This window comes from Rousettus aegyptiacus, unplaced genomic scaffold (genome assembly GCF_014176215.1).
Source record: "Rousettus aegyptiacus isolate mRouAeg1 unplaced genomic scaffold, mRouAeg1.p scaffold_m13_p_3, whole genome shotgun sequence".
Classification (NCBI taxonomy): Eukaryota; Metazoa; Chordata; class Mammalia; order Chiroptera; family Pteropodidae; genus Rousettus; species Rousettus aegyptiacus.
The window spans coordinates 88,391,090-88,417,679 of record NW_023416306.1 but is presented as its reverse complement, the minus strand read 5'-3'; the positions used below and the strand labels follow the sequence as shown (position 1 = coordinate 88,417,679).

Genomic DNA, 26,590 nt, shown 5'->3' with positions numbered 1-26,590 from the left:
AAAAGAAATTTCAGCACCTACATTAAATTCAGTTTCTTTGAGCTAGTCCTGCTTGAGACAGTATGAAAAGTAGCCAATTAGCTATTCAGAAAAGAAGAAAATAACCCTGTAATCTGGAGACTCTAAAATTCAGAGGATAGCTCATTTTTTTAAAGTTAAGTTTTTTCATTGTCTCCTCAGTTAATTAATATATAGAGAATATATATACACAGAGATAAAAGATATAGAGAGAGATGGATATAGATATATAGATACATAAATAGAGATAAAAGATAGATGAATGAGGTCACAGACAGAATTGATAAGAGCAGAAAATCTTCTATGTTAGGAATGAGACCAGAAATTGCAAAGTAATCTCAAGATTCCTTGCAGCGTAATTCTAGAGTTTGGATCAACCTCACAGAAAATGATCAGTTTAACCAAGGACTCAATAACAAGAAACAAATAAAAACTTAAATTTTTGCCACTATCTATAGAAAATATACTAATGTTTGCATAGAAAACAGTTGGTTACATGCAAGTTTACCTTTACTTGCTAAACAGTCCATAGAGTTCAGAATTTTTACTTTATTTCTTAATAGGGTTTCAAAAGTCTGGGTTAGAGATCAGCACAATTTGGCCTGTGGGAAAAATATGGCTCACCATCTGTTTTTATAATTAAAATTTTATTGGACATAGCCATGCCTATTTGTTTTATTGTCTGTGTCAGCTTTCCTACTAGAGCAGCAGAGTAGAATAGTTGAGACAGAAACCACAAGGTCTGCAAAGTCAAAATTATTTGCTATCTGGCTCTTTAAAGAAAATGATGGCTGACCTCTGGTCTCTATCATTAATCTGGAGGTCTTGAATTGAACGTCACAATTTTGGAATCAAGGAAGAAAAATTTTCCTGTGTCCAGAAACTCAAGAACCAATTATATAACTTTTTACTATATAGAAGCTTCCTCTGATCAAAGCATCGTCAGGTCTTACAAGTGTTAGTCTTATTTATGACTTCCTCTTATATAAAACAATCAGTTATTCCCTACAGTTATTCTAGAGATTTCAGTTGTAAGCAGCAGAATTTCATGAGTTTCTATTCTTCTTTAAATAGAAATGGTAAAGAAATTAATCCAATGAAGTGAACATAATCATTTTTCTTTTGTCCCGTGTTTATTAACTATTCTTATTACTTGAGTGTCATAGCCCTATGTTACCAAGAAATTTTGTTTCACAGATGCAAATACTCATGAAGACATTTGTAAACTGTCGTAATTATAGTAACCAGTCAGATAGTCAGCAGGAAAGCCAAAATTTCAAACTAATTTTCTCCATTGTTTACCTCTGTGTACCTATGTTGCTGTTGATACCTCTGGTTTAATCCTCTAAATCTTGTTCCATTTTCTACTGTATAAAATGCTTGTGTTCTCTAACAAGGGAGAAAAATATCATCAAATCAGTATTGAGTCTCTGCTATATTTGCTCACCAGATGACTCACCATAGGAATTCCACAGATCACCAGTCTCACTGTTTACATTTTCTAGACGTGATGCAGATGCTTCTGATTTTACTGTAAACCCACAAATTTGTCAGGTCATACAAAAGAATACATGAAAGCTAACAAGCACCTAGGAACTTTACCATGAAACAGCACCGGAGGAAGCAATAAAATATTTTTCAGCAAGCCCTCTGAAAATTAAAAAAATTAATTTTATATTTATGTGAATGAATAACAACCAAGTTACAATATTTTAAAAGTTGATTTAACTGCTGCCAGAATTTTAGGCTAAAATTTACATGCATTTTTTAACAAGTATGTGAAGAATTTTCATTTTATAAAATTTAATTGTAACAACTAAAATTCCAGTATATTTCATTTTTAATTGATAAATTTACTACAATGTGTTTTTTAAGTTATCTTCAGTCTAGTCAGATAAAATATAGTTTAAGTAATGATAATAATAAAGTTGAAAAACCAATATAACTTGCTTGTATTAATATCAACTATTATAAATCCTATAGTAAAAGCAAGAAATGAAAGAATTGCATAATATTGCTGGGAATTTCTTCATTCTCTGGAATATTTTACTAAATGTACCCTCTCTCTATTGTCACTACCACAGTGCTACTTTCATCAAGATTTAATGCAAATGTCATTTTTCTGTAAAACTTTCTTGCACCCATATTGACACAAACATTCACAATTCCTACAGAAGACTGATCACATTTAAGCATAGCTTCCTTCCCACTGTTTATTGTGCCTAATTTCTAAGTCATCTGATGACTAAATAATTTGACAACTTATGTCACAAGTTTCTTAAAAGCAAGGCCCATTTGTCTGTTACCAAACATAGAGCCAGATACACATCAATAGCACTGTAAAAGAATCTACAAGAAACATAAATTTTAAATTGACATGACAGCAAATGTTCACATAAAACAATTTAAAGTTTAAAGAATCAGAAGGAATAAGTTAATAATGTTTAATTAATGTGAAAATAAGACATAATCTATCATCACCTATATCATAGTTTTTATTATTCAATCAATGCATGAAGCAAACTCCAAAATACATAAAGCTTCTCTCCTCAAAGATTTTTCTAAAATCAAATCACTGTTTTTTAAATGCTAATAATTATGTATACTAGGATTTTACCTTCCTGATATATTTTATATTTCAATTTGAAAGTCCTCAAAAAATATCTAGAACCATGACTGTCATTTTTTAAAAATTGGTTTTCAAATTATATCAGGCAGAAGTGCCTTTTGGTACCTCATCCTCACCTTAATAAATTTCACATATGTCTCTTAAAACACAGTAACAACTAGGAATCAATATAAGATTTTGTATGAAAAACAATAGGTTAAGAAAAAAAAATTTAATGTTTAAAATGCACCCTAAAATAGTTTACATTTAACATAAAGAAAATGTTTAACACATAAGAAAACTAACTATTTGGTTAATTCTAAACTCCCTAAAATTGTATTAATATAACCAGCAAAACCCCGAATTTAAGAGGTCCCCACATATTTACTAATGTCTTAATGTAGTGTCCTCTCTTTGACTTCACTCACTCACTCTGGGGGAATTTCCTCTGAATCCTATATGGTTCATAGAATTAATATATTTCAAGATTTTTCTCCATGCTATACGCTTGTTCATTCTCACTATTCAAACTCTATGTCCAGCAATATCTCTATATTTCATATTAAAGCACCATTTTAAGTGTAGTTTTCTATTATGTGGGGATAAAACTTATTTCTAGTGCTATCAATTGAATCAGGCAACTTCAAATCTACAAAACTTTATACTGTACTCTAGTATTATACCCTACCGTAAACAAAATGGAACATCAGTTAGTTTCAGCATGAAGATAGAATATATAATCACCTTCAGTGAACTCATCTTTTAAGTTAAACATTATCTTCTCCGGGCATCTCTATCAAAAGACAATCCCTTATGCAGGCCAGCCTGGGGGGGCATGCTGTCTGTGCAGCCACTCTAAGGGTCCTGTTCTTGGTTTAATGTTCTCATGTTGCCATTGTGAAATTCTTACTAAGTTCTGAATAAGAAGCTCACTTTTTAATTTTCACTGTATGTCAAAAATTATGGAGCCAATCTTGCTCCTGAGATTGACAACATGTTAAATCATAGCATAAATTGGCCTGGCCTATTAAATAACTTCTTAAAGTCAGCAGAAAATTACAAGTGCAGGAAGAAAGGCCTCAAATGCCTATCTTGCAGATGTAATAGAAGGGGAAAAAACCCTAAAAGAAAAGCCATGTGCACAAATGAGTTCATTTCTTTATTTAATAAATATTTATTGAGTACCCACTAAGCGCCATGTATTGTTCCAGATGCTGAGATTACAACAATGAACAATACAAAGTCCCAGACTTTGTCTTATGGAGTGTTAACTCTGGAAAGGAGACAGACAATAATCAAGTGTGTCTGTGCTGAGTGGAACAGCAAAGGGGATTGTTTAGGAGGAGGTCTTAGATTCATATATCTATCTACTTTATCTCTAGTATTGTTTTGGTAACCAGACAAAATAATAACAGTGAAGAAATTTTAATTACTATAAGTAAACTTTTATTACTAAGGCATTTTTTGAGTATTTTCTGCATTTTGATGATCTTTTGGCATTTTTATTTTAGGATTATGGAAATTTCATTAATCAATGCTAGTTATCTTCTCTGCTTTGTCATTTATAATAGATAGTTTCAAATAAGCAATGTAAGTGTAGTCTTCATTTCATTTTGAAGTGAATGTTAGGGCTTATTTTGTGATTAACTATATAATGCTCCTTTCTTCTCTTCAGCTGTGTTTCCTCTTGTGTCTAAGTTTAACTGTATATGAACTGTGCTCCCATTAGACAAGTCTGTTTAGATAGGAGCATTAATTTTTTGGATCTGGTTTTGTGTTACTGGTTCTAAAAAAGAAACAAGCTAATAAAACCAGAAAAGCCATGAAAAAAAAAAAAACTCTTACAATTAAGTGTAGATCAATTCTGGAAAATTGTGCTTCATAAATAAAGATGAATGATCCTGGATCTTACAAAATTCCTCCTACTCTTATGAGAAATATCATATGTGAGATGTCACCTAGCACATTGATGTAGGCAATGAATGAATATCTGTTGATTGAATGAATACATGAATGAGTGATGACAGACTGAGCATATCAACAGCGTTTTATTAGATATCCTAAAATGAGTCCATCTCCTAGTGCTAGCACCAATTTTGAAATATAGGTTGGATTTTTTAAAAAAAATGGTTGTTGTTTATCTTGAAAAAGACGTCTGTCCAAAAAATATATCTTTCATCACCTTGACTATGTTTTACATGAATTGTAACTAATAAAAACTGAATATCCCTTAGAAATAATGCAGAATGGTGAAAAGTAAGCACATTTGGTTAGCCTGAAGTATGAATCTATATTCCTTAAGGAATAAAATTAATCCAGTGTGCACTGCAGTTTGGAATCATGAGAAGACACAAAATTACAGGTTAATCTGTTAACATACAAGAGTCAAAATACTGCCTAACTGGAAAGGAAAAGTCATCAATGTAAATTTCCTCAAAACAGAGTATATCTGCTAACTACATTTGTGCTCTGTTTTCAACACATATTATATAAATATATAAATAGGATTATATAAAAATCTTAAAACTCAATCTAGTAATAAACTGGCAAAACAAATAAGGCTCCTTTGGAATTCTCCAGTTGCAGACTGATAGCAGTTCATAGAATCACTTTAAGCCTAATCACTTAGGCTTTAAGATATCCTAAGAGTTAAGCTAATGTGTCCTTCCATATAAAAGTTCTATAATTTTCCTCATCTATAGATGTACATTTAATTGAGAGAAATTAATAACATATTTTCATTTTTTAAACCTCCCAAAAGAATTTCACTCTAGTATATTCTTATATTTAACCATTCTCATCATGAAGAGATTCTATTATAAGATTCTTCAAAAAGTCACATCTGATTACAACTTTAACATATTTATCGTTAGTTTTTGTTGGTAGAAAACACATTTTTTATATAACTTATATTTGAATATTCTTATATACTCTTTTAATATTTTCATCTAAGAATTAAATAGTTTCTCCTGTTTAATATCTATGAAGATTGTCTTAACTCTTTAGACATTTGTTGTTTAACTTTTTAACTAATATAATTTCAGGCTGTGAAGAAGTTTTCTAGTTAATAAAACAAACAAATAAACAAACTGGCACTATTTACCAGGAAGCCAAAATCTATCATAGTCAATATTATTTAATTTTATTTGCATTATTTCTGTAAAGTTTTGTTTAAATCTAAATTGAAGTAGCAATGACTCATAACATGATATTTATTTGTCATTCAGAAGGTTAGTATTTGGTTTTAGAAGACTTTTTAAAAACAAAAATGTTCTTGGTCGACTGAAGATTATTTCGTCTGGTAACCATTTAAGGAATGATTCTCACTGTGAACATCTTTTGCATCATAAATATGCTTCTTACCTGTGCTGCTGGATATATTAACATCAATACTGATATCAGATATTCCTCCTCCCTTCAGAGATGCTACACATGTGTATGTCCCAAAATCCGTGAATTTTAAATCAATGATGTCCAAGTTTGTGGTTCCCGGGGAGACATCTGGATCAGTCTGTGTAATAACCATCCGCTCAGAACTTCGTAATGGACGACCATTTTTAAACCAACTAAATGTTAACTCCTCAGAAGGAACAGCTTCTACTTGGCAAGATATTTTCACCTCACGCCCAATCTGGATGTTGTCATCTTTGTGATAAGGATCTGGTGTGATCCAAAATCGTCCTTTTTTTAATGCTAAAACATAAAAATTCCATAAGTAGTTAGTGTTACTTTCATAATGTTAGGAATTTATTCACTCTAGGCAACTATCTCTCTGGAGTGAAATAAGTTAAACAAAATAAAATAAAATGTATCTATGTTTTTTGGTTATTTAATACATATCAAAAACCTCATGTAGGTAATCTGGAAATAATATAAAGACCTAAGTCAATTAGAGATTCTGATTTTTATCAATTAGATATTATTTTCCAGTGATATTAAAAAAATGCTTTAGGTATGTATATGATACTTGAACCTTGTTGTTATTGAACAAATGAGATAACCCGTTTATATAAAGTCGTTAAGATTCAGAGTTAAAAGTAATATTATTAAGCACAACTCCTTATTTGTATCATTCCTTAATTATGGCACAACTTCTCAAACAACTGAAATATTGCACAAATATCATATTAAAGATTTTTTTCCCCCTAAAGTTGCATCTATACACTGCCCCAGACTAGTTTGGTAAAATTGAATTGGTTCACTTTATAAGACATTTTCATATATTGAAATAACCTGAAACAACAACAAAAAAATGTTTTCTTCTTCAAAACATTTGCTACAACTGCTCTATTCAACCATACATAGATGTTTCTAGTTAAAATTTGCTGCACTCTCTCATGCATATGACCAAAAGGACCTCTTTGCAAATGGCTTAGAAAACATGCTATGTTTGTATCCTAACAGCAGTGTTTTCTGGAGATAAGGCCAGTGCTGTTCTCACAGCCTGTTTCAGTAGTGGTGACTGCCAGAGGCTGTTGAGGGAGCCTCTGTGGATTTCCTAAGGGCTCCATGTCTGAACTTTGAATGACATAGTAAGACTCAATATGGAACAGAGTTTTCTCCTTTTTATAACAGTGATTCTCTTACACACACACATTTTTCTTTTCCAACATCCTTCTCACTTACCTCTCTCTTAACATCCCTATATAATCATATGTAGGATATGCCATGGAATATAATAATCAGAATAAAAAAATATTCATTCACTTACTATTAAACCTAAATATATAATGGCATGGGCAAGAATTATGTGAATTTAGAGAACTTGCAGATACTGGAGGCCTTCTAATTGCATTTTGGGAACTGAGACTGAAGGTAACAAGCATGACTAAACATCTACAAGAAAAAAAAGACATTATTAAGACTTTATATAAAGCAGAGATCCAAGATGCTTAGATGCCACGTATTGGAATCCAAAAGAAAAACACCTTCTTTGAAACTGGCTAGGGAAGATTATATAATAAATCCTCTTTCTGGGAAAAAAAAAAAAAGCAGAACATATTTCTATTAATGCCCAGGTAGAGAAATAGTCCATGAACAACCAAGCTGACAAAGCATTTCAGAAAGAAAGATAAATCTCCAGAAAATAAGTTTATAGACATAGAAATATATAACTTAAATGACGGAGAATTCGGGATGATATTTCTGAAAAAAACACAATGAGATCTGAAATGAATCATATCAACTTTTTCAGGAACTGAAAAAACAACTAGATGAGCAGAATGAATTCTTTAGTGAGGAGATTGAAACCTTAAAAAAGAATCAAATAGACCATCTGGAGATAAAGAACACATTGCAAGAGTTGAAAAATGAAATAACAAACCTGGGAAATAGAGTCGACCAAATGGAGGAAAGAATCATTGATATTAAAGACAGAAATCTAGAAATAAAACAGAAAGACGAAGAGAAAAACCGAAGAATGAAAAATAATGAAAAAGAAATACAAGAACTAGTCGATATCATCAGGAGAGGAAATATAAGAATAATGGAAATTCTCGGAGGTGAGGAAAAGGAGTAGGGATTAGAAAGCATTTTCAGACAAATAGTTTATGAGAATTTCCCAAATCTAAGGAATGAACTGGAGCTTGGTATTCAAGAAGTCAATAGAACATTCAATATCTCAACCCAAAAAGTCATTCACCAACATGCATTGCATTAAAATTATCAAAAATTGACAAAGATAAAGAGAATTCTCAGGGCATCCAGAGAAAAGAAGATAGTAACCTATAATGGAAAACCCATCAGATTATCGTGAGACATCTCAGCACAAAATTTACAAACCAGATAGGAGTGGAATCAGTTATTCAAACTATTAAAATAAAGAAACTACCTGCCAAGAATAATGTATCTAGCTAAGTTCTCCTTTAGATATAAAGGAGAAATAAAGAACTTTCCAGACATAGAAAAATTGAGAGACTTCTCCACTACAAGGCCTGCACTACAAGAAATACCGAAAGGGGTAAGCTCACCTAAACCAAAATGACACAAAAAAATACATAATTAGAAGTAAGGTGACTAGTAGGCTGATAAAAGCAGAGGAGTGCAACCCTTACTAAGAACAGGTCATTATAAGCTTAAAATAAGAAGAGATAGACTATAGCAAGACAATAATGAACGTTCAGCATACAAAGGGACAAACTGAGACAACAATGACTGAAAAGGGGAAGATTCAAAGATCTAAATTCGCAAAAGGGAATGGAGATAAGCCACCTGCAGAAGAAAAGAGATGTCTGTATGTGTGTATATATATATATATATATATATATATATATATATATATACACACACACACATATATAAATAAATATATATATAAAAATAAATATATAAATAAATAAATTTATATATATATATCTCACTATCCTTTACATATATGTAATGGTAACTACATGCCAAAGATTCAGAACGGAAGTATATAACATAAAACAAGAAGAACCAGAGGGAAAACTCACAGAAGCCAATCACAATAAAGAAAACAGAAACACAAGGACAAGGAAGCAATGGAAACACCAAGCTACCAGAAATCAAAAGATGAAATGGCTATAAGAAGACCTCATATTTCAATAATCACCCTAAAGGTAAATGGAATGAACTCACCAATAAAAAGGCACAGAGTTGCAGACTGGATTAAAAAAACAAAACCCAACCATATGCTGCCTCCAGGAGACACATCTAAGCTCCAAAGACAAATTTACAATCAAAGTGAAATGGGAAAAAATGCTCTTTCAAGCAAATGTCATTCAGAGAAAAGCACGAGTAGTGGTACTAATTTCAGACAAAATAGACTTCAAAATAAAAAAAAGTAAAGAAAGATACTGAGGGACCCTTCATAATGATAAAGGGAATCATGCACCAAGAAGACATAACACTTATTAATATCCATGCTCCCAATCAGGAAGCCCAAAATATGTAAAGCAATTACTAACAGAACTAAAGGGAGAAACAGATCAAAATACTATTGTAGTAGGGAACCTAAATACCCCACTGTCAAATATGGACAGATCATCCAAACAAAAAATCAATAAGGAAATAATATCCTTAAATGATACATTAGACCATCTGGGCATAATTGACATTTACAGAAACTTTCATTCCAAAACAACTGCTTTTACATTCTCCTGTAGTGCACATGGACATTCTCAAGGATCAACCACATACTAGGACACAGAGATAGCCTCAACAAATATAAGAGGATTGAAATTATATCAACCATATTCTCTGATCATAATGTTTTGAAACCAGAGCTCACCTGCAAAAAAAAAAAGTGGAAAGAACCACAAATACATAGAGATTAAACAACATACTACTAAAGAATAACTGGATCAGAGAAGAAATAAAAAGAGAGATCAAGAAATATATAGAAACAAATGACAATGACAGTACAACATATCAAAAGCGGTCATAAGAGGAAAGTTCATATCACTACAAAGTTCATATCACTACCTCCAAAAACGAGAGCAAATCCAAATAAACAACCTAATGCTTCATCTTCAAAAACTAGAAAAGGAAGAACAAATGAAGCCTAAAATCAGCAGAAGGAAAAAAAATCATCAAAATTAGAGCAGAAACAAATGAAATTAAAAACAAACGAACAAACAAAAAACCCAGAAAAAATAAATGCAACAAAGAGCTGATTCTTTGAGAGGGTTAATAAAATTGGCAAACCCCTGGCTAGACTCACTCACAAAAAAAGAGAAAGGACACAAATAAACAAAATCAGGGGTGAAAGATGGGAAATTACAACAAACACTGCAGAAATACAAAGGGTAATACAAGAATACTATGAAAAAGTATTTAACACCAAATTTAATGACTTAGAAGAAATGGACCAGTACTTAGAAAGATACGATCTCTCTAGACTAAATCAAGAAGAACTGGAAAATCTAAATAGATTGATCAGCAGTATCGAAACTGAAACAATCATCAAAAACCTACCAAAAGATAAAAGTCCAGGACCAGATGGCTTCACCAGTAAATTCTACCAAACATTCAAAGATTTAATACCTATTCTCCTCATACTGTTCCAAAAAAAATGAAGAGGAAGCAACACTTCCCAACTCATTTTATGAGACCAGTTTCACCCTGATACCAAAATCTGGTAAAGATAATACAGAAAAAGAAACCTACAGACTGATATCTCTCATGAACACAGATGCAAAAATCCTACATAAGATATGAGCAAACTGATATAGCAACATAAAAAAGATTATACACAACGATCAGGTGTACTTCATGTCAGAGGCACAGGGATGGTTCAACATATACAAATCAATTAATGTGACACACCACATAAACAAATTAAAAAATAAGAATGATATGATCATATCAATAGATGCAGAAAAAGCCTTCAACAAGATACTGCATCCACTTATAATCAAAAGACTTAACAAAATCAGTATAGAAGGAAAGTACCTTAACATAATAAAGGCCATCTATGACAAGCCCTCAGCCAATATTATATTTAATGGTGAAAACCTAAAAACCTTTCCTTTAAGATCAGGAACAAGGCAAGGCTGTCCACTATCAGCACTGTTATTCAGTATAACATTGGCAGTCCTAGTGAGTGCAATCAGGCAAGAGAAAGATATAAAAGACATCCAAATAGGAAACAAAGAAGTCAAACTGTCACTATTTGCAATTGACATGATTCTCTATATAGAAAACCCTAAAGACTCCACAAGAACACTACTAGAAATAATAAGCAACTACAATAAAGTTCCTGAATATAAAATCAATGTTCAAAATCTATTCATTCCTATACTCTAATAATGAAGCATCAGAAAAAGAAGTTGAAAAAACAATTTTTTGCAATTGTAACACAAAGAATAAAACACTCAGGAATAAATCTAACAAAACATGTGAAGGTCCTATATAATGAAAACTATAAGACCCTATTAAAAGAAATTGAAGAAGATACAAAGAAATGGAAAGATATTCCATGTTCTTGGACTGGAAGAATCAACATAGTTAAAATGACCATATTACCTAAAGCATGATACAGATTTAATGCAGTCTCCATCAAAATCCCATCGGCATTTTTTAAAGAAATGGAACAAAAATCATGAGATTTGTATGGAAGGACAAAAGCTCTCAAATTGCCAAAGCTATCCTGAGAAAAAAGAACAAGGCTGGAGGCATCACTCTGTCAGACTTTTAATTATACTACAAAGTGACAGTAATCAAATCGGCATGATATTGGCAGCAAATCAGACACACAGACCAGTGGAACAAAATTGAGAGTCCAGAAGGAAACCCATATTTATGTTGTCAAATAATTTTTAACTAAAAATCCAAAAAATACAGTGGAGAAAAGAAAACCTCTTTAATAAATGGTGCTGGGAAAACCGGAAAGCCACCCGAAAAAGAATGAAACTAGACTATTGTCTATCACTACACACTAAAATTAACTCATAATGGATTAGGGAACTGAATATAAGATGTGAAAAAATAAAATGCATAGACGAAAACATAGGAACTGAACTCAAGGACCTTGGACTTAAAGAGGATTTTATGAATTTGACCTCAAAAGAAGGGAAGTAAAAGCAAAAATAAATGAATGGGACCACATCAACCTACAAAGCTTCTGCTCAGCCAAAGAAATTGTCAACAAGGTAAAGAGACAACCATCCAAATGGGAAAATATATTTGCAAGCAACACTTTCAATAAGAGCTTAATATCCAAAATACACAAAGAATTCATATGACTCAATAACAACAAAAAAATAAATGATCTCATCAAAAAATGGGCAGACAACCTGAACAGACACTTCTTCATAGAGGACATACAAATGCCCAACAAATACATGAAAAGATGCTCAACATCTCTAGCTATTAGAGAAATGCAAATCAAAACCACAATGAAATACCATCTCACACCTGTTAGAATAGTTATAATTAACAGGACAAGTAATAACACATGTTGGAAAGGATGCGGAGAAATAGGAACCCTCATATACTGCTGGTGGAACTGCAAATTGGTACAGCCACTATGGAAAACAGTATGGAAGTTCCTCAAAAAACTAAGAATTGATCTACCATATGATCCAGCAAATCCTCTACTGGGTATTTACCCCCAAAACTTGAAAACCCATATGTGAAAAGATATTTGCACACTGATGTTCATTGCAGCATTATTCACAGTAGCAAAGACACGAAAGCAACCGAAGTGTCCTACAACAGATGATTGGATAAAGAAGCTGTGATACATATATACAATGGACTTTTACTCAGCCATAAGAAGAGATGGAATATTGCCATTTGTGTCAACATGGATGGACCTTGAAATAATCATACTATGCAAAATAAGCCAGAAAAGGTTGAAAATCACATTATGTCACTTATATGTGGGATATAAACCTAAAAGCAACAGATGAACAGGACAAACAAACAGAGACTCATGGACATGGACAATGGACTAGTGGTTACTAGGGGGAAGGGGGGGGAGGAAAAAAGTAAAAAAATAAAATGTTAAAAATTAAATATATATATGTATATATTATGTGATCTCAATATTAGACAATTTCACAGTTTGGCCACAGTCAATCGTATTAGTCTTCCAAATGGCAAATTCTAAAAAGAAAATCAAATGAGTCTTGCAAGTGAGCTAAAGCTAAGGAATCTCAGAATAAGCAACATGGACCATTTGATTGAAGAACATTCTCTTTCAGTTTTATGTTTTATATTACGCAACAATAAAATATCTGGTTTTGCGTACAGAACAGAAATGTTCTAAGAGGGAAAAAAAAGTGTGTATGTGTGCGTGCGTGTGCGTGTGCGTGTGCATGGCCATTTGTAATAAAAGAGAACCGTTAACTTTTTTTGATTTTCTAACTTTGGCTTCTCAGAAAACTAAGAGCATTCTCTGTAAACTAGGCACAGGTACATTAAGAACTTGAAACCCAATTCCAGTTTTTCATTTCTATGTGGTCCAATATGGGCAATATAATTTTTATGGGTCAAATGCATTAATTATAAAAATAGGAGGTGATAGTATTAGGTGCCCTCTGAGACCCATTGTAAGAAATAGCTTATTAGCAGTAGTGTAGAGCTTTGAAAATATAAAGTGTTTAATATAGTTAATCAACTGGGAAGCAGGTTCCTTCGTTTATAATTAAACACTCTCTTTCAGTGAACAATTTATAGTAGTTCATGCAATGTTAATTTAAAGTCATTTCCTGCTACCAGTTAAGATTTCAAATGCTTAAAATCAATCTGCGATTAGGACCAGAGTATAACAGGGGTCCATAGCACATAACAAGATTCTATAGAACTGAAGAAATTCCATGGAAAAAGAGAAATCCCTTTCCCCAAATGCAATTTCTTTGTCTGAATATTGAAAATCCCCTAACACCAGCCTCAGAGAACATAAGATTTAGCTTAACGCATCATAAATTGTGATGGATGAACCTCAAAAGTTACTTGTTTAGTCTTGCAATGCATATAAAGAATTGGCACCACACTGAGCCTCTGTTCTGGATAATCAGTTTAGAAAACATTGCAAAATAACCCAAAGCCCCCATTTTTTAATATTATGAGATGAGATACAAACGTGGCCCACATTCACTTTAGACAGGTTACTCTTGAGGACATTCTAAATTGTATTCACTTAAGTCTCTCTACATGAGATTTACAAAGGTGCTCTGTGAACAGAACAAAAGCCCTGTGTTAAGAACAAGGTCACTGTAAATATCTGGGTAGGGCTTGCTGCTGACCTTACCCTAGAGATAAAAGTGGAATTTTGCCTGTGAATATCTATGATACTGAAGAAAACTGACGTTATTTAAAATTTGATTACTTCTTCAGTTTATCCCTAAACAAGAGACCATTGACTTTGGAGAAATCTAAGCTTATGGCTTCCAGGAATATAAGCTCGATGCAGATAAAGGCAAAGAGGAGGCTGTGAGATTGTGTCTTGCTTATAGCTAGTTATAGACTTAAAACAGTAAAACACACTCATTGTTTGTTAAATGTTCCACAAAGTATACAACACAGAGTAGTTCTGAAGAGGAATTTTACACTCAAATGGTTAACATTGTAAACTGTAGACATGCTTGCCGCAAAGGGCTAAAGGAGGGGTAATGATGAGATCAACTGAAGACTCACCCTCCCCTTTGCTTGTTCTGTCTAGATAACAGATGTATTGCCTTTGCTTGTTAAGAACAGATGTATTGGCTTTGCTTGTTAAACTCTATAAAAGTAAGGTTACCCTTGAGCTCTGGACCCAGATCTTCAGAGCACTAGCTCTTCTGGGACCACTGGCATATTAAACCTGAGTTCTTTAACTCTCCAAGTGGTGCTTGGTTCCTCACTGGTCTTGTTTTGTAACATTTCTGCAACTTTCCTGAAGGCCCCAGTGAAATTCCAACCACGCTGGCCCTTTGAGCCACAGGACTGTTGGCTTGATCAGGCCAGGGCGGAGGGCCTCCAAAACAAATGAGGAGGCGCACCATCTGATGAGTATTTTGGGTTCTCTTTCAGACTGGCGCACTGACTCCCAGGACGGCCGAGCCCCCAACTGGACTCATAGGAGGAACAGACCAACTCAACAGGAACAGCCTCAGGGTAAGATAAGGCCTAGGGCCTTAGCCCCCCTAGTCAGGTCCTGTCTCCAGATGGAAGAGGAGCTTGATCACCTCCTAGTCTTCAGTTAGAAGACATCAGGACCTTCCAAAGTGGGGAAGACATTAGGGTCTTCCCAGGGCAGGAAGACATAGATCAGGGCCTTCCAAAAGTGGGGAGGCAATATTTTAACCTGGTGTGTGAATGAGTGAGTGAATGGGTAGTCAGATCGGTTTGACTCGGTCAGGTACAAATTTGTGACTCTGTTAAGGTCCCCTAAAGGTTACAAAGTTCAAGTGAGTTCACCTGTGGCTCCATAGTGTACAGTATACAGTCTAGGATGGCATTGGACTAGTGAAAGTGACAAAGTTGAGTCTGCTATGGCCAAGCGTCACCTAAGCTCCTTTGGGATGCAGCCAGATGAGCATCTGAGTGGTCTCCTCTCTGGAGGAGGCACACACCCTTGTTTGGTTTTATATCACTGATACAGAGTGGGATACGTGGGAAGGTGGAGGAGCAATTAATTACTGATTCTACTTAAGAATTGTCTATGTCCAAACAGCTCTTTTGGTCATTGGGACTTTCTATCGAATTATTTTCTTGAAATTTTAAGGTCTATTTTCCTCCTCTATTAGGAAGCTCCCTAAGAGAAATATGGGGGGAGTTTCCTCTAAGCCAACTGTCTTAAATTGTATGTTGAAAAAAAATTTTTTTAAAAAGGCTCCTAAGGGGATTATGGGATCAAGTTGACCCCAGGAAAACTTCGTACTCTTTGTGAGTTTGTGTGGCCTGACTGACTCGGGAAGGAACAAGGAAGAGCCAACAAAAGACATCCAATTTATTTTAGCCACCTGCTGTACAATCATTGAAAAGGACCACATTCTCACATCAACCCGTCAGAAGGCAGACGAGGCTTTGCTAGGAACCCCCAGGGCCATGCCCCTGGAACAGAGGTAGTATCTGTAGCTGATCCTGATTGGAATTATAATACCTAAGAGGGAATGTCTAGATGCACAGTTTCTAGAGGCTGTCATGTGGTGACGGGCAGGGGGGGCAGTGGGGAGAAAAAAAGGACTAATGTAGACCCCAATTCCCCTGCAGGATTAACTTTGTTAGGCCAGCATTTTATTAGCCAGTCAGCCCCTGATATCATATGCAAGCTTCAAAAGCTGCAAATGGGGCCACAGACTAACCAAATACTATATATGGCCTTCAGGGTCTATAACACTCAAGATCTGGAAAAAAAAGAGAACAGAATAAAGAAAAACAACAAGCCAGGATTATGACTGTCACAATTGACCAGGCCCTTGGTACCTGACAAACATCCCTTAAGAGACCAGGGAATAAGGAGACACTGAGTTCTTGCTTCAAATGCAAGAAAGTAGGACATTGGACAAAGGACTGTACTGAAAAGCCCCCAAGTCCCTGGTGCACAAGCAAAGAAACCAATACTAATCCCTGACATTGGAGAGTTGACCGTCTACACTCCCAGAGAGGGTGGCCAGCCAACACCCTCAAAGCCCAGGTTCGGGAACTGTGTGACTAAAGAGGCCCAGGGCCACCCTCGGTGCCCCTGTATGGAAATGTAGTTATCACTACCAAGGAACTTCGGATAACTCTGGGCATAATGGGTAAGAAAATTCAATTTCTTTTATATACAGTGGCAACCTATTCTGTTTTCCCTGCATTTGCAGAAAAACCCTTCTCACAAACTAAGATTATCATAGGAGTAGAAGAGGTCAACCATTTTACTCCACCACTGACCTGCCAATTTAAAGATCAGATTTTTCAACAAGAGGTTTTAATAGTTCCAAGCTGCCCTGCTCCCTTGTTAGGATGGAATATTTTAACTAAGTTAGGAGCAATATTACAACTCGGGTGTAGACCCCACCCCCCCAGACTTTTAATGTATCAAGAATCAGCTAATATACCAGAAAAAAATGACCAACAAGTTAATTGACTGGCTTAGTATAATGGCAAGCCAAGACTCCTGCGCCAGTAAAAGTTCAACTTCTATGCTCCTTCACCAAGACCCAGACTTACTAGCTGACCCATTGATAGGAGCACCTTCTCAGAGATCTCAGTAATAAGGAATTTTCTCCCCCTTCGCCCTCAAACTCTGAGGGGGAAATGAGTTCTCTTGGGACCCCATTAATTTCATCACTCCCTGAGGAAACTAGTTATGCACCCTGAGGGAAGTTACAAATATTGATGGTGGGGAAATAAGGGTATGGGCATGACCTCTGATCTACATTTGTCTGTGATATATGTAATATGGTGGATCAGTTAAGAATACTAATTATGATGGAAAGAAATGTTTTTTGGTAACAGAAGGTATGAGTATGGAGATTTATTCTGAAGGGAATTGAAGGAAACGTGTTTGTCTTAAAGTTGGTTACTTCTAAACGAGTGGGAAGAGGCAAACTGAAGGAATGAGGAAAGTAGTAGAAAGTTCGTGGAGAAAAATACTGAGAGAAATTTTATGTTATTAAGCTAAACAAGATTGGAAATTTAAATGATGATTTCTTAGACTATTGATTTACTACTGATGTTATGGGAAAGTTTTCTGAGTAGAAAACAAGGATTCTGTGCTTAATCAAAATAATTTGTGTTTTATGTTGCCTTAACCAGTTTCCTGGGACTTTTAGAGAATATACTAACATTGGCCCAAAGTCTGAGCGCTAGACACTCCTTACTACACGTTTCATAACTTGGTCTGTGCCCAATATTCAAAAGAAGCTCCAAAAGTTGAGGGCTAGACCCAAACCCCAGAGGCTGCATTAGTGCCAGAGGTCTTTAAGGTGTTCTATAACTGTGAAGTTCCTTGTCTACGGACTGAGGTGGCACTTCAGCAGGAAACCCAAGACTGCCCTGATTAAGACAGAAAGGGAAAGAGCTCCATGTAACCTTAGTAGGCAAGGACTATGACCCTTCTCAGTAGGAAGCAGATACGGAAGAAGAGACCTTTTGTCCCTCAACATCCATATTAATAACAGGGGAGTTCATAGCTCTTAGAAAAGGGTTAGGCAGGAAAATTGGTTAGGGGGTTTCCAGGTCTACCTGTGAAGACACTGAGGTCATCCTTTCCTAGAAGGAGTACGGCCTAATCCACCAACAATTAAATGAGTCATGGGGGTCCTGATCCAGAATATGGAGTTGGAGATCTTGGCTTCTCCCATTTCCAGGTCCTCTCCTCATTCTCTTCATAGCTCTCTTATTTGGTCTCTGTATCCTGAACTGTCTCCTCACTCCTAGAATCCATAAAGTTACAGATGGTTGTGACATCTGGACCACCCTTATACCAGCCCCTAGGCCAGGAAGATCAGAAGGTTGATGCCTTAAAAGAATTTAAAGGGCATAAAAAGGGGGGAATGAAGAGGAGTTTCCCACTCAAATGGCTAACATTGTAAACTGTAGACATGCTTGCCACATAGGGTGAAGAGATGGGTGACCTCGAGATTAACTGAAGTCTCACCCTCTTCTTTGCTTGTTCTGTCTAGATAACAGATGTATTGACTTTGCTTGTTAAGCCTTATAAAAGTAAGGCTACCCCTGAGCTCCGGGCCCAGATCTTCAGAGCACTAGCTCTTCTGGGACCGCCAGCATAATAAACCTGAGTTCTCCAACTCTCCAAGTGTTGCTTGGTTTCTCGCCACTCTTGTTTTGCAACATTTCTGCAACAATTCCATAAAAAAAATAAAATTTGTAGATACAACAAAAAAAATGACATTAAATTCAATGACATCGAAAAATTTTCTAAATTTTGATGAGAAAGCATCTCTTTTGGGATAAGGTATTTCAGGTGTCAGCTTTAGAAACTCTATGAAGAATCTATTTCAGAAAGAAGATGAGACGTACATACAGAATAACCAATGACCACCATACCAAGTAGATAAACTAGTTAAAAATCTCCAAATATGTCTGCCACTTCTTATAATATCAGTAAGATTCTGGTTAACATGAAAACCTGACAAAAATGGTATGAAGAGGAATAGATCTAGAAATCATTAATAATGCAATTAGATAAAAAGTGATATTTTATTCACTTGTTCTCTGCTAAAGACAATAAAAATATGTGAGTGAAAGAACTATTCACCAATCCCACTGGATGCCATTTGAGTAAACAGAAATATATCAGCAAAGCAATTTAAGAGATAGTAAAGAATAGTATAAATAATCTGTCTTATTATTAGATGCCTTTCTTTCTCCTCCAAGAGGCTGTGAACACCCTGGCTGTGGGATCATGTCTAACTCTTCTTTATAGTCCCCAAATCCTGAACCTGGTTCCTTGTTATAGCTGGCATTCAATAGTTTTGGTCAAATTTAATTAAATTTGACATTTCAAAGCATTAACTTTATGAATTTAAGTTGATCCCATTCAGTATGACATATCCATGTTAACTCTGTTTTGTTCGGTAGTCTTATGTTCTGAGATCCATGGGGGGAAATAGGATAGAATAAAAAGAGATTTGGTGTCCTTTAAAATTCAGGGGTTTTGTCGTGGGAGCAGAATAATACTTGATGAACAAACAGTAGTAATATAGGGATATATGTGAATAAGTAGATTCTGTACCAAAAACCTCAGGAGACTTCTTTCCATCACAGCCAGGGACTAGCTAATTATGTGTCATAGTCAGGGACATCAGCTATCAAATGTGACAACTGTTACTCAGCCCTGCTTTATAAAGGAGACTAAATTTTCTGCAGAAGGGCTTGTGTACATGCTTTGCAGCTCAGCTGGTAATCATTTCTAAGGAAAGATAGAAAGAAGAAAACTGGTATCTGAGCACATGAATCTTATCTGAAATAGAATTCACCCAAACCTGTTTCAGAAAAAGATTAATAGAGATTATGTTAAAAGAAAGAACAATGAAACTTTGGATTGACTAAATGATAAAAGTTTCTTCTGCAGAACTTTTCAGAGTTTTGAACATGCTAACATGCACACTGTGATACTCCTAAAATGACTGATAGCATTTAACAAAACACTTCATTTGTGGAACTTATTACAGGACTACTATCCTACAGAATAAATTAAAAGAATCTATAAGTTAATGAGAATCATAGAAAAGATTCCTGATTTTTTAGGCATTTCCATTGTGAGCATCTCTAAATAATACAAAAATTACAACTCTAGTGAAAATGATATTTATGATTCGAAACTAATGAGCAGGGAAAATATTTTAATATTTACATTAAATATAACTAAGAATTCACTGAAGTTATAAAACATATTTCAAAGCCATCTGATAAACCTATCTGCATGAACGGCAGTGCATCTCTTTCCCAACCGTCGTTTTAAAATTTTAATTTATCAGTTTGTTCCTATATTGGAAATGGACATTTTGAAATATGCAAATAGCATAAAAAGGAATAAAATACATTTGCAATTATTGATATAGGCTAGTTGCTTGAGAAAAAAATAATATTTATGTATACCTTATGTTGTATAAAACACTTCAAGTGTTATTATAAAAAGTATTAAAGCTTCTAGAAGAAGGAGAGAAGTAGAAGTTGTGGGGGGTCTTTATTTTTCTTATATACTATTAGATATTCTTATACTCACTTCCCTTTAACAACTCCAATTGCCAATCTATAGTCTGACTGAAAGTTTGTTAATAATTCAAGAACAACAACAGCAAAAATCATTACACTCATTTCCTAAAAGTAATTTTAAATAACATCTCTGATAATTTAGATGAAGAATTAGATGCAGAAAGGAAGTTGGGGTTCTATTTAATTATGAAGCATCAAGGCTCTATTTATTTTGTGAATTTACTCAAAGCTAATTACTGTAATTAATCATTCAAATTGTTTAAGCAAAGTATGGTGGAATTTTAATTGTCTTTTAAATGTCCTTGCTCAATTGAATAACTGCAGATAAATATTTTGGGTACGAGTTAAAGGAAGAAAGGATCTTTTAGATAAGTACAAATTTTGCTTTTTGAGTAAGCCCTTTCTTGAGAAGGGGGAAAAGAAGTGGACTAAAATAATAATATTATCATCATTATTATTTTGTCATTCATATCATTACAGCCCTGTCTTAAGTAAGGAAAAAATATGTTTTGCTCATAAATTATTAGAGTGCCTATATAATGTCATAAATTAAAATGAACATCTTTATAATGTAGCTACATGTAAATGGTATTTAATAGAGCACCAGTTAGTTAAACAGAAAAATATTAATCAGTACAACCTACTGGCCTAAAATGTTAAAAATTTGTAGGTATTTTAAGCTCACCTTTTCTATCAAATTTAATAATATCGTTCACTATGAAAAATGAGAATGTGTCCAGGGTAAATTATATTTTTTATTAGTTTTTAAAGACTAGGACTAGAAATAGCAATAACATGAGCTGCAGCTAAGAAAGGTCTGTGCTAAATATAGTTCCTTTGAAGTTCTTTTGAAAATAGTACATCCTTAATATTTATGGAATTGATCATGAGGTAGTGAAAACCGGATGAAAATAATGAGACTAACTGAAACTAAAAATCTTTCTTTACTTTTCTTGTTTTCCTTATTTTCTGTCTTAAAAGCTGTGGTGTTTCTCCTTTCTCCTTTTTCCTGTGCATCTGCTAACCTAATTGTACCCTGATTTCCTGCATTCTTTTGGTTATCCACTTTATTTCAAAATTGTAATATTTTCCCTCATATACTATTTACTCTCAGACAGAATACTGTCTACATCATATCTACACTTAGAATACTTTTCCTAATTACTCTTCAAACTATTTATAGTATATGTCTTAACAAAATAGTGAAACACCAATTACCTCCTTTGTTGCATCATACACTCATGCACTTGGACGATTCGCATACTGTTTTTCACCAGTGCTATTCTGGCACTGAAGTCTCAAAGGTTAGCAATGACTTCTTAACCAATTAATACAATAATATTTTCCATTTCTTCTCCATTTTTATATCAGATATACCTGGCACTTCATAATATCACTTTATATTATAGAGTCTTCTCGAAAATCTCTTTTCCCGTGGTTCTATGACTGGTAAAATATGAGATAATATTTAAGAAAATAAATAAATCAGCTCATTTACATTTCAATTGTCATCATGTGTCCCCTAGTTCATTTGAATTCTGTCATTCAAATAGTACTGGTAAAGTCAGCATTTGTTGAGAAGAAAATGATTTTGGGAAAATATTTTGCCATAGTTGCAGACCATGGAGTTTTCTTTAATCTTCTACTTTCCATTTTGCTACCTATGTTTGGAGACATGAGATTCTTGTTTGTTTATTTTTATTTGTGTTCTTTATGGAAACATGAAACCTTGTGAATAGATCCGTGCCATTTCAATTTAAAATAACAGTCAAATCATTTAAATATATTATTTTATTTTAACATTAAAAAGCAAGAAGATAACCAAGATATTTTGATTGATTACATGAAAGTTGTCTCTATTCACTAGGAATTTACATACATTATCTTAACCAGCTTATTTTACCAGGTAAGAAGTTGAAGAGTCAATACTATTGACAATATTGACCAGACATTCCCCTCAGCATGAATAATGTTAAACAAGTGTCTTCCTAATTCCCTTTTCTTATAGCATTTACTTTTAGAAAAACTTGCAATTGTACATTCTTTCTCTGCTCCTTAGAAATGCAAACTTTTTACAAGCCTAAATATCTTGAGAACTGTCTTTCTCAAGGCACTGGTATAAAGTAATCATTGAAGGAGATGTGAGTCTATCTTCCAGTCACTATAGGAGGGTGGAGCCTAACTCTGAAAAGTATAAAGACCTCTTAGTAAGCACAGGTGGTTTAATTACACTGCCCAACCATTTTCCTAATATTTTCCAGTAGTTTACCATTAGCTCACCCCCCATTTTAAAATCCTCCTGCCTTTTAATTTAGCAGAGTTGCATTTAATCTCTCCCTTCTATTGCAATAGTCTCGACCCATGCTGTAAGTCTTGAATACAATCTCCTTAGCTGCTTTATAACATGTCTGGTGTAATTTTTCTTTCACACCATCAAATTTAGTCTTGCAGATTATTGAAGTAGATGAAAGTAGGATTAATCTAGGAAATTCACTACTACCAAACTTCAAATACCAAAGGAAGTAATGCTTATGGTTACAACACACACAATAGTATATTTGCTCAAAGTTGAAATGTCACATGAGTACAAGTGTATTTGAGAGTTAAAGAGGTTAATTTAATCCATTTATAAAGATATGCTTTCTCCAAAGTGGTAAACTCGACATAATCTTTGATGCCTTATAGGTCTAGAGTTTCTGATAATAGACCACAGGGCAAGGATCTGGATTTGTGGGTTACCAGCAGATGACAGGACTGCTAAAATGAGGTGTGGAAAGACTGACTCTAAAATGAGATTAACTTTAATATATATCTTATAAGGAGAAATGTAGTATCCTTTTTAAAAAGTATATCCTACCTTGCTCTAGGATTCTTTAGAGCAGATTTTAGAAATACATATTATAGTTTCTTCAATCTTTTTAATAAAAAAAAAATTGTGGCGAATAAGCAAATAAAATAAGGTCAAAATGATGGTGGTATAGAAGTGTTTTTATATTCTGTACTATTGGTAATTGGGCCATAAAGCGACTCTGATTTTTACAGGAACAAAGGCAAAGAGGGAATTAGTTCATATTTCACAGTATGTGTGAGTTAAAAATATTCTAACTACTCAAACAAACAAAAAATACAATAGCTATTCCTAGTTCAGGGACCTGAGTGGAAATTTTTTCTGAACTCACATAAATGAGAAACACAATGAGCAATGTTTTTAACCACATCTAATGATTATCATAACAATGTAATTCACAAGACTAGTTGTTAATCTGTCCCTCAAAGTAAGTTAGTTACAGCAATTTTATATAGGGACCAGAAGAGTATTGTTCAAATGTGCAGGCGTTCAGACTCAATTCAGAGATAAATCCAAAGATAGTGTCTTGGTAAGTATTGAATAGGAGTAAATACAAGTTTAAATTCTATGAGAATGATCCAAGGAGGTTGTTATCAGTGGTTCTGACAGTGGCAGCGTGCATTATATTTCAGTTATGTAAAAATATATACTTTAAGTGTTAACTTAAAGTAACAAACATATATTCTTAGAAAGGAGAAAAGCCAAAGTAGAACCCAGGCTCTATAAAGAGGTAAAGAGAGGAATACTTGTGGACAGGGACAAGATTGGGAGGTCTATGTGGTACCAATGTCCAGTGAAAATACAACTTTAAAAATTAAAAAATATAAAATGTTGATCACCTTAAGTAAAGAGATGGTTTTACAATACATCTCATGTTACATCAACTGTTCACATTGCTTAGAGAGTTGTTGGATATAATAAGCCAGTTCGATGTTAGGATATATTTTCTAGAAACAATGACTTTTGTTTTGAGTTGATCTGAACTATTTCTTAAAGGAAATATTAGATGATAAAGCCAGTAACCCATTAAAGTAATTTGCAATATTTGAAATTTAAACCAAGACATTTATAGTTTAGAACAGTAGTTTTCCAAGTATGAAGTCTGGACAACCAACAACAAATAACCTGGGGACCTGTAAAAAATGCAAATTCTTGGAGCCACCTCACACTAAATCTACAAGTTCTTGGAGTAGGACCCAGTCATCTGTATTTTAACAATTCCATTGGGTGATTTTGATATACTTTCATGTATGAGAACCACTGTGTCAAAAACAGTTTCCATCTATCCCCTAGAAATGCAAAGCCAGAAGAGAATGACGCAAACTATTACCTCATCCAGAAGGATTATTAAAAAAAAAAAAATGTTAAAAAGTGGCTACAACATATCTATTTACAAGACCCTCAAAAAACTGTTTATCCTATTATAACACTTGAAATATTAAGAAATAGCTTTATAAGTATAAATAATAAAATGGTCTAAATTGACCTTATATAACTTAATATGTAACTACTTCCTTTCAACATAGCCAAAGCCTGAGGAAAGTTCCACAAAAACACTCATTATTTCTAGATTTCTTCACAAAGTGGTAAAGACTTTAAGAATGGCCAATATTAAGTACCTTAAGGTAACTCTTTTTACCCAAGAAATTCTCAAGGTATTAAGAATATAGCCAGCCCTCATTTAGGGAAAATCTAAAACAAATTAATATGTTCATAATTTGGGATTGAGAAATTCAGAGTCTATCGACTTTATTCGAGAGCCAATGACTTCCTGAGGAGACAATATAACAGTGAAAAGTAAGTATCCTGGGGTCAGATTGTCTGAGTTCTAATATAGTTCCATCCCTTATTAGCTGTATAACCTTATACAATTTACTCCATCTCCCAAACCTATAAAATGAAGACAATAATAAAATTGACCCATGAAGCTCTGAGTATGCTGATGCCAACACAAAGCAAGCAAAAAATAGATGCCAGCTGTTTTCTGATCATTGTTTCCTTGAGAGCTGACCACATATCAACATAAAGAGCCTCATGGTGGAGAAACACATAGAAATAAATCATTTTCTTTACAGTGCAATAATGATGAGTTGAAAGTACTAGGTATTATAAAAAAGATTACTTAAAAACAACAAATAAACAACAGAAAGAAACTAACTACTGTGGAAGAGGCAGGGAAGGCCTGAGAATTAGGGGGAAATGGAAGACAGAGAGTTGAAGATGCTGAAAAGCCATTCCAGAGAGTGGGAGCACATGGGATGTGAAACAGATTTTTACTGTACTAATAATCGGTTCTAGTTCAGCTTTTACTAACTCTAGCAAATCCCATGATTCCACAGAAGGTACTTCTCTGTGATTTCAACCATTCATTTCCATTCCCCCCCTGTCTCTGAGGATGCAAGTTTTGTGTTGCTTTCAGAGCTAACCTCTTAAATGGAGCTCCTGATCTCAGCTCCTACTCTACATAGGGAATATCTTCTCCTGACGTTTTCTTTTAAATTCTCCCTCACAATGAGGTTCTTGCCATGCATCTATAAACATGACAAAAATCTACTCATAAATTAAAACAAAGCAACAACAGCTAAATAAAGGTTTCCCTCGACTTCATTTTTTACTGGAGCTACTTCTTATTTACTCCTTTTTTGCTTTCTCACTGTCAAAACATTATAAGCCATTCATCCTTGACCTCTTCCAAATTAGTTTTGATTTCCTCCAGTAACAGAACTTAAAACAATCACCAGTGAGGACATGTACCAAGTTGCCACAGCAGAGCCCACTCTACTTGCTGCGTTTGCTGTGTGTAACTTGTCCTGACCTTTTGCTTCTAGTTCCCAGACTGACTCTATTTACACTTCCTTTGTTCTGAATCCAGGTTCTTCTTTTCTCTTCTCTGTTTCCTCTATCACATTCACAACTTGCATTTACATCCATAGTTTCTCTCTCAACACAGATGTCACCATAATAAAACCCTTTGGCCCCACTTCTCTGAGTTACAGTTACTT

At 34.2% G+C, this 26,590-nt stretch overlaps 1 protein-coding gene across 3 annotated transcripts in view; it reads right to left on the bottom strand.

Moving 5' to 3' along the window:
* The window catches only part of MDGA2 (MAM domain containing glycosylphosphatidylinositol anchor 2), a 773,979-nt gene that overhangs the window by 216,882 nt on the left and 530,507 nt on the right, over window positions 1-26,590 (bottom strand). For all 3 annotated transcript variants that reach the window (XM_036239414.1, XM_016151454.2, XM_036239415.1), the window contains one exon: window positions 5,990-6,319. In XM_036239414.1, coding sequence (XP_036095307.1) covers window positions 5,990-6,319 — 330 coding nt within the window. The remainder of the gene's footprint in view (window positions 1-5,989; window positions 6,320-26,590) is intronic.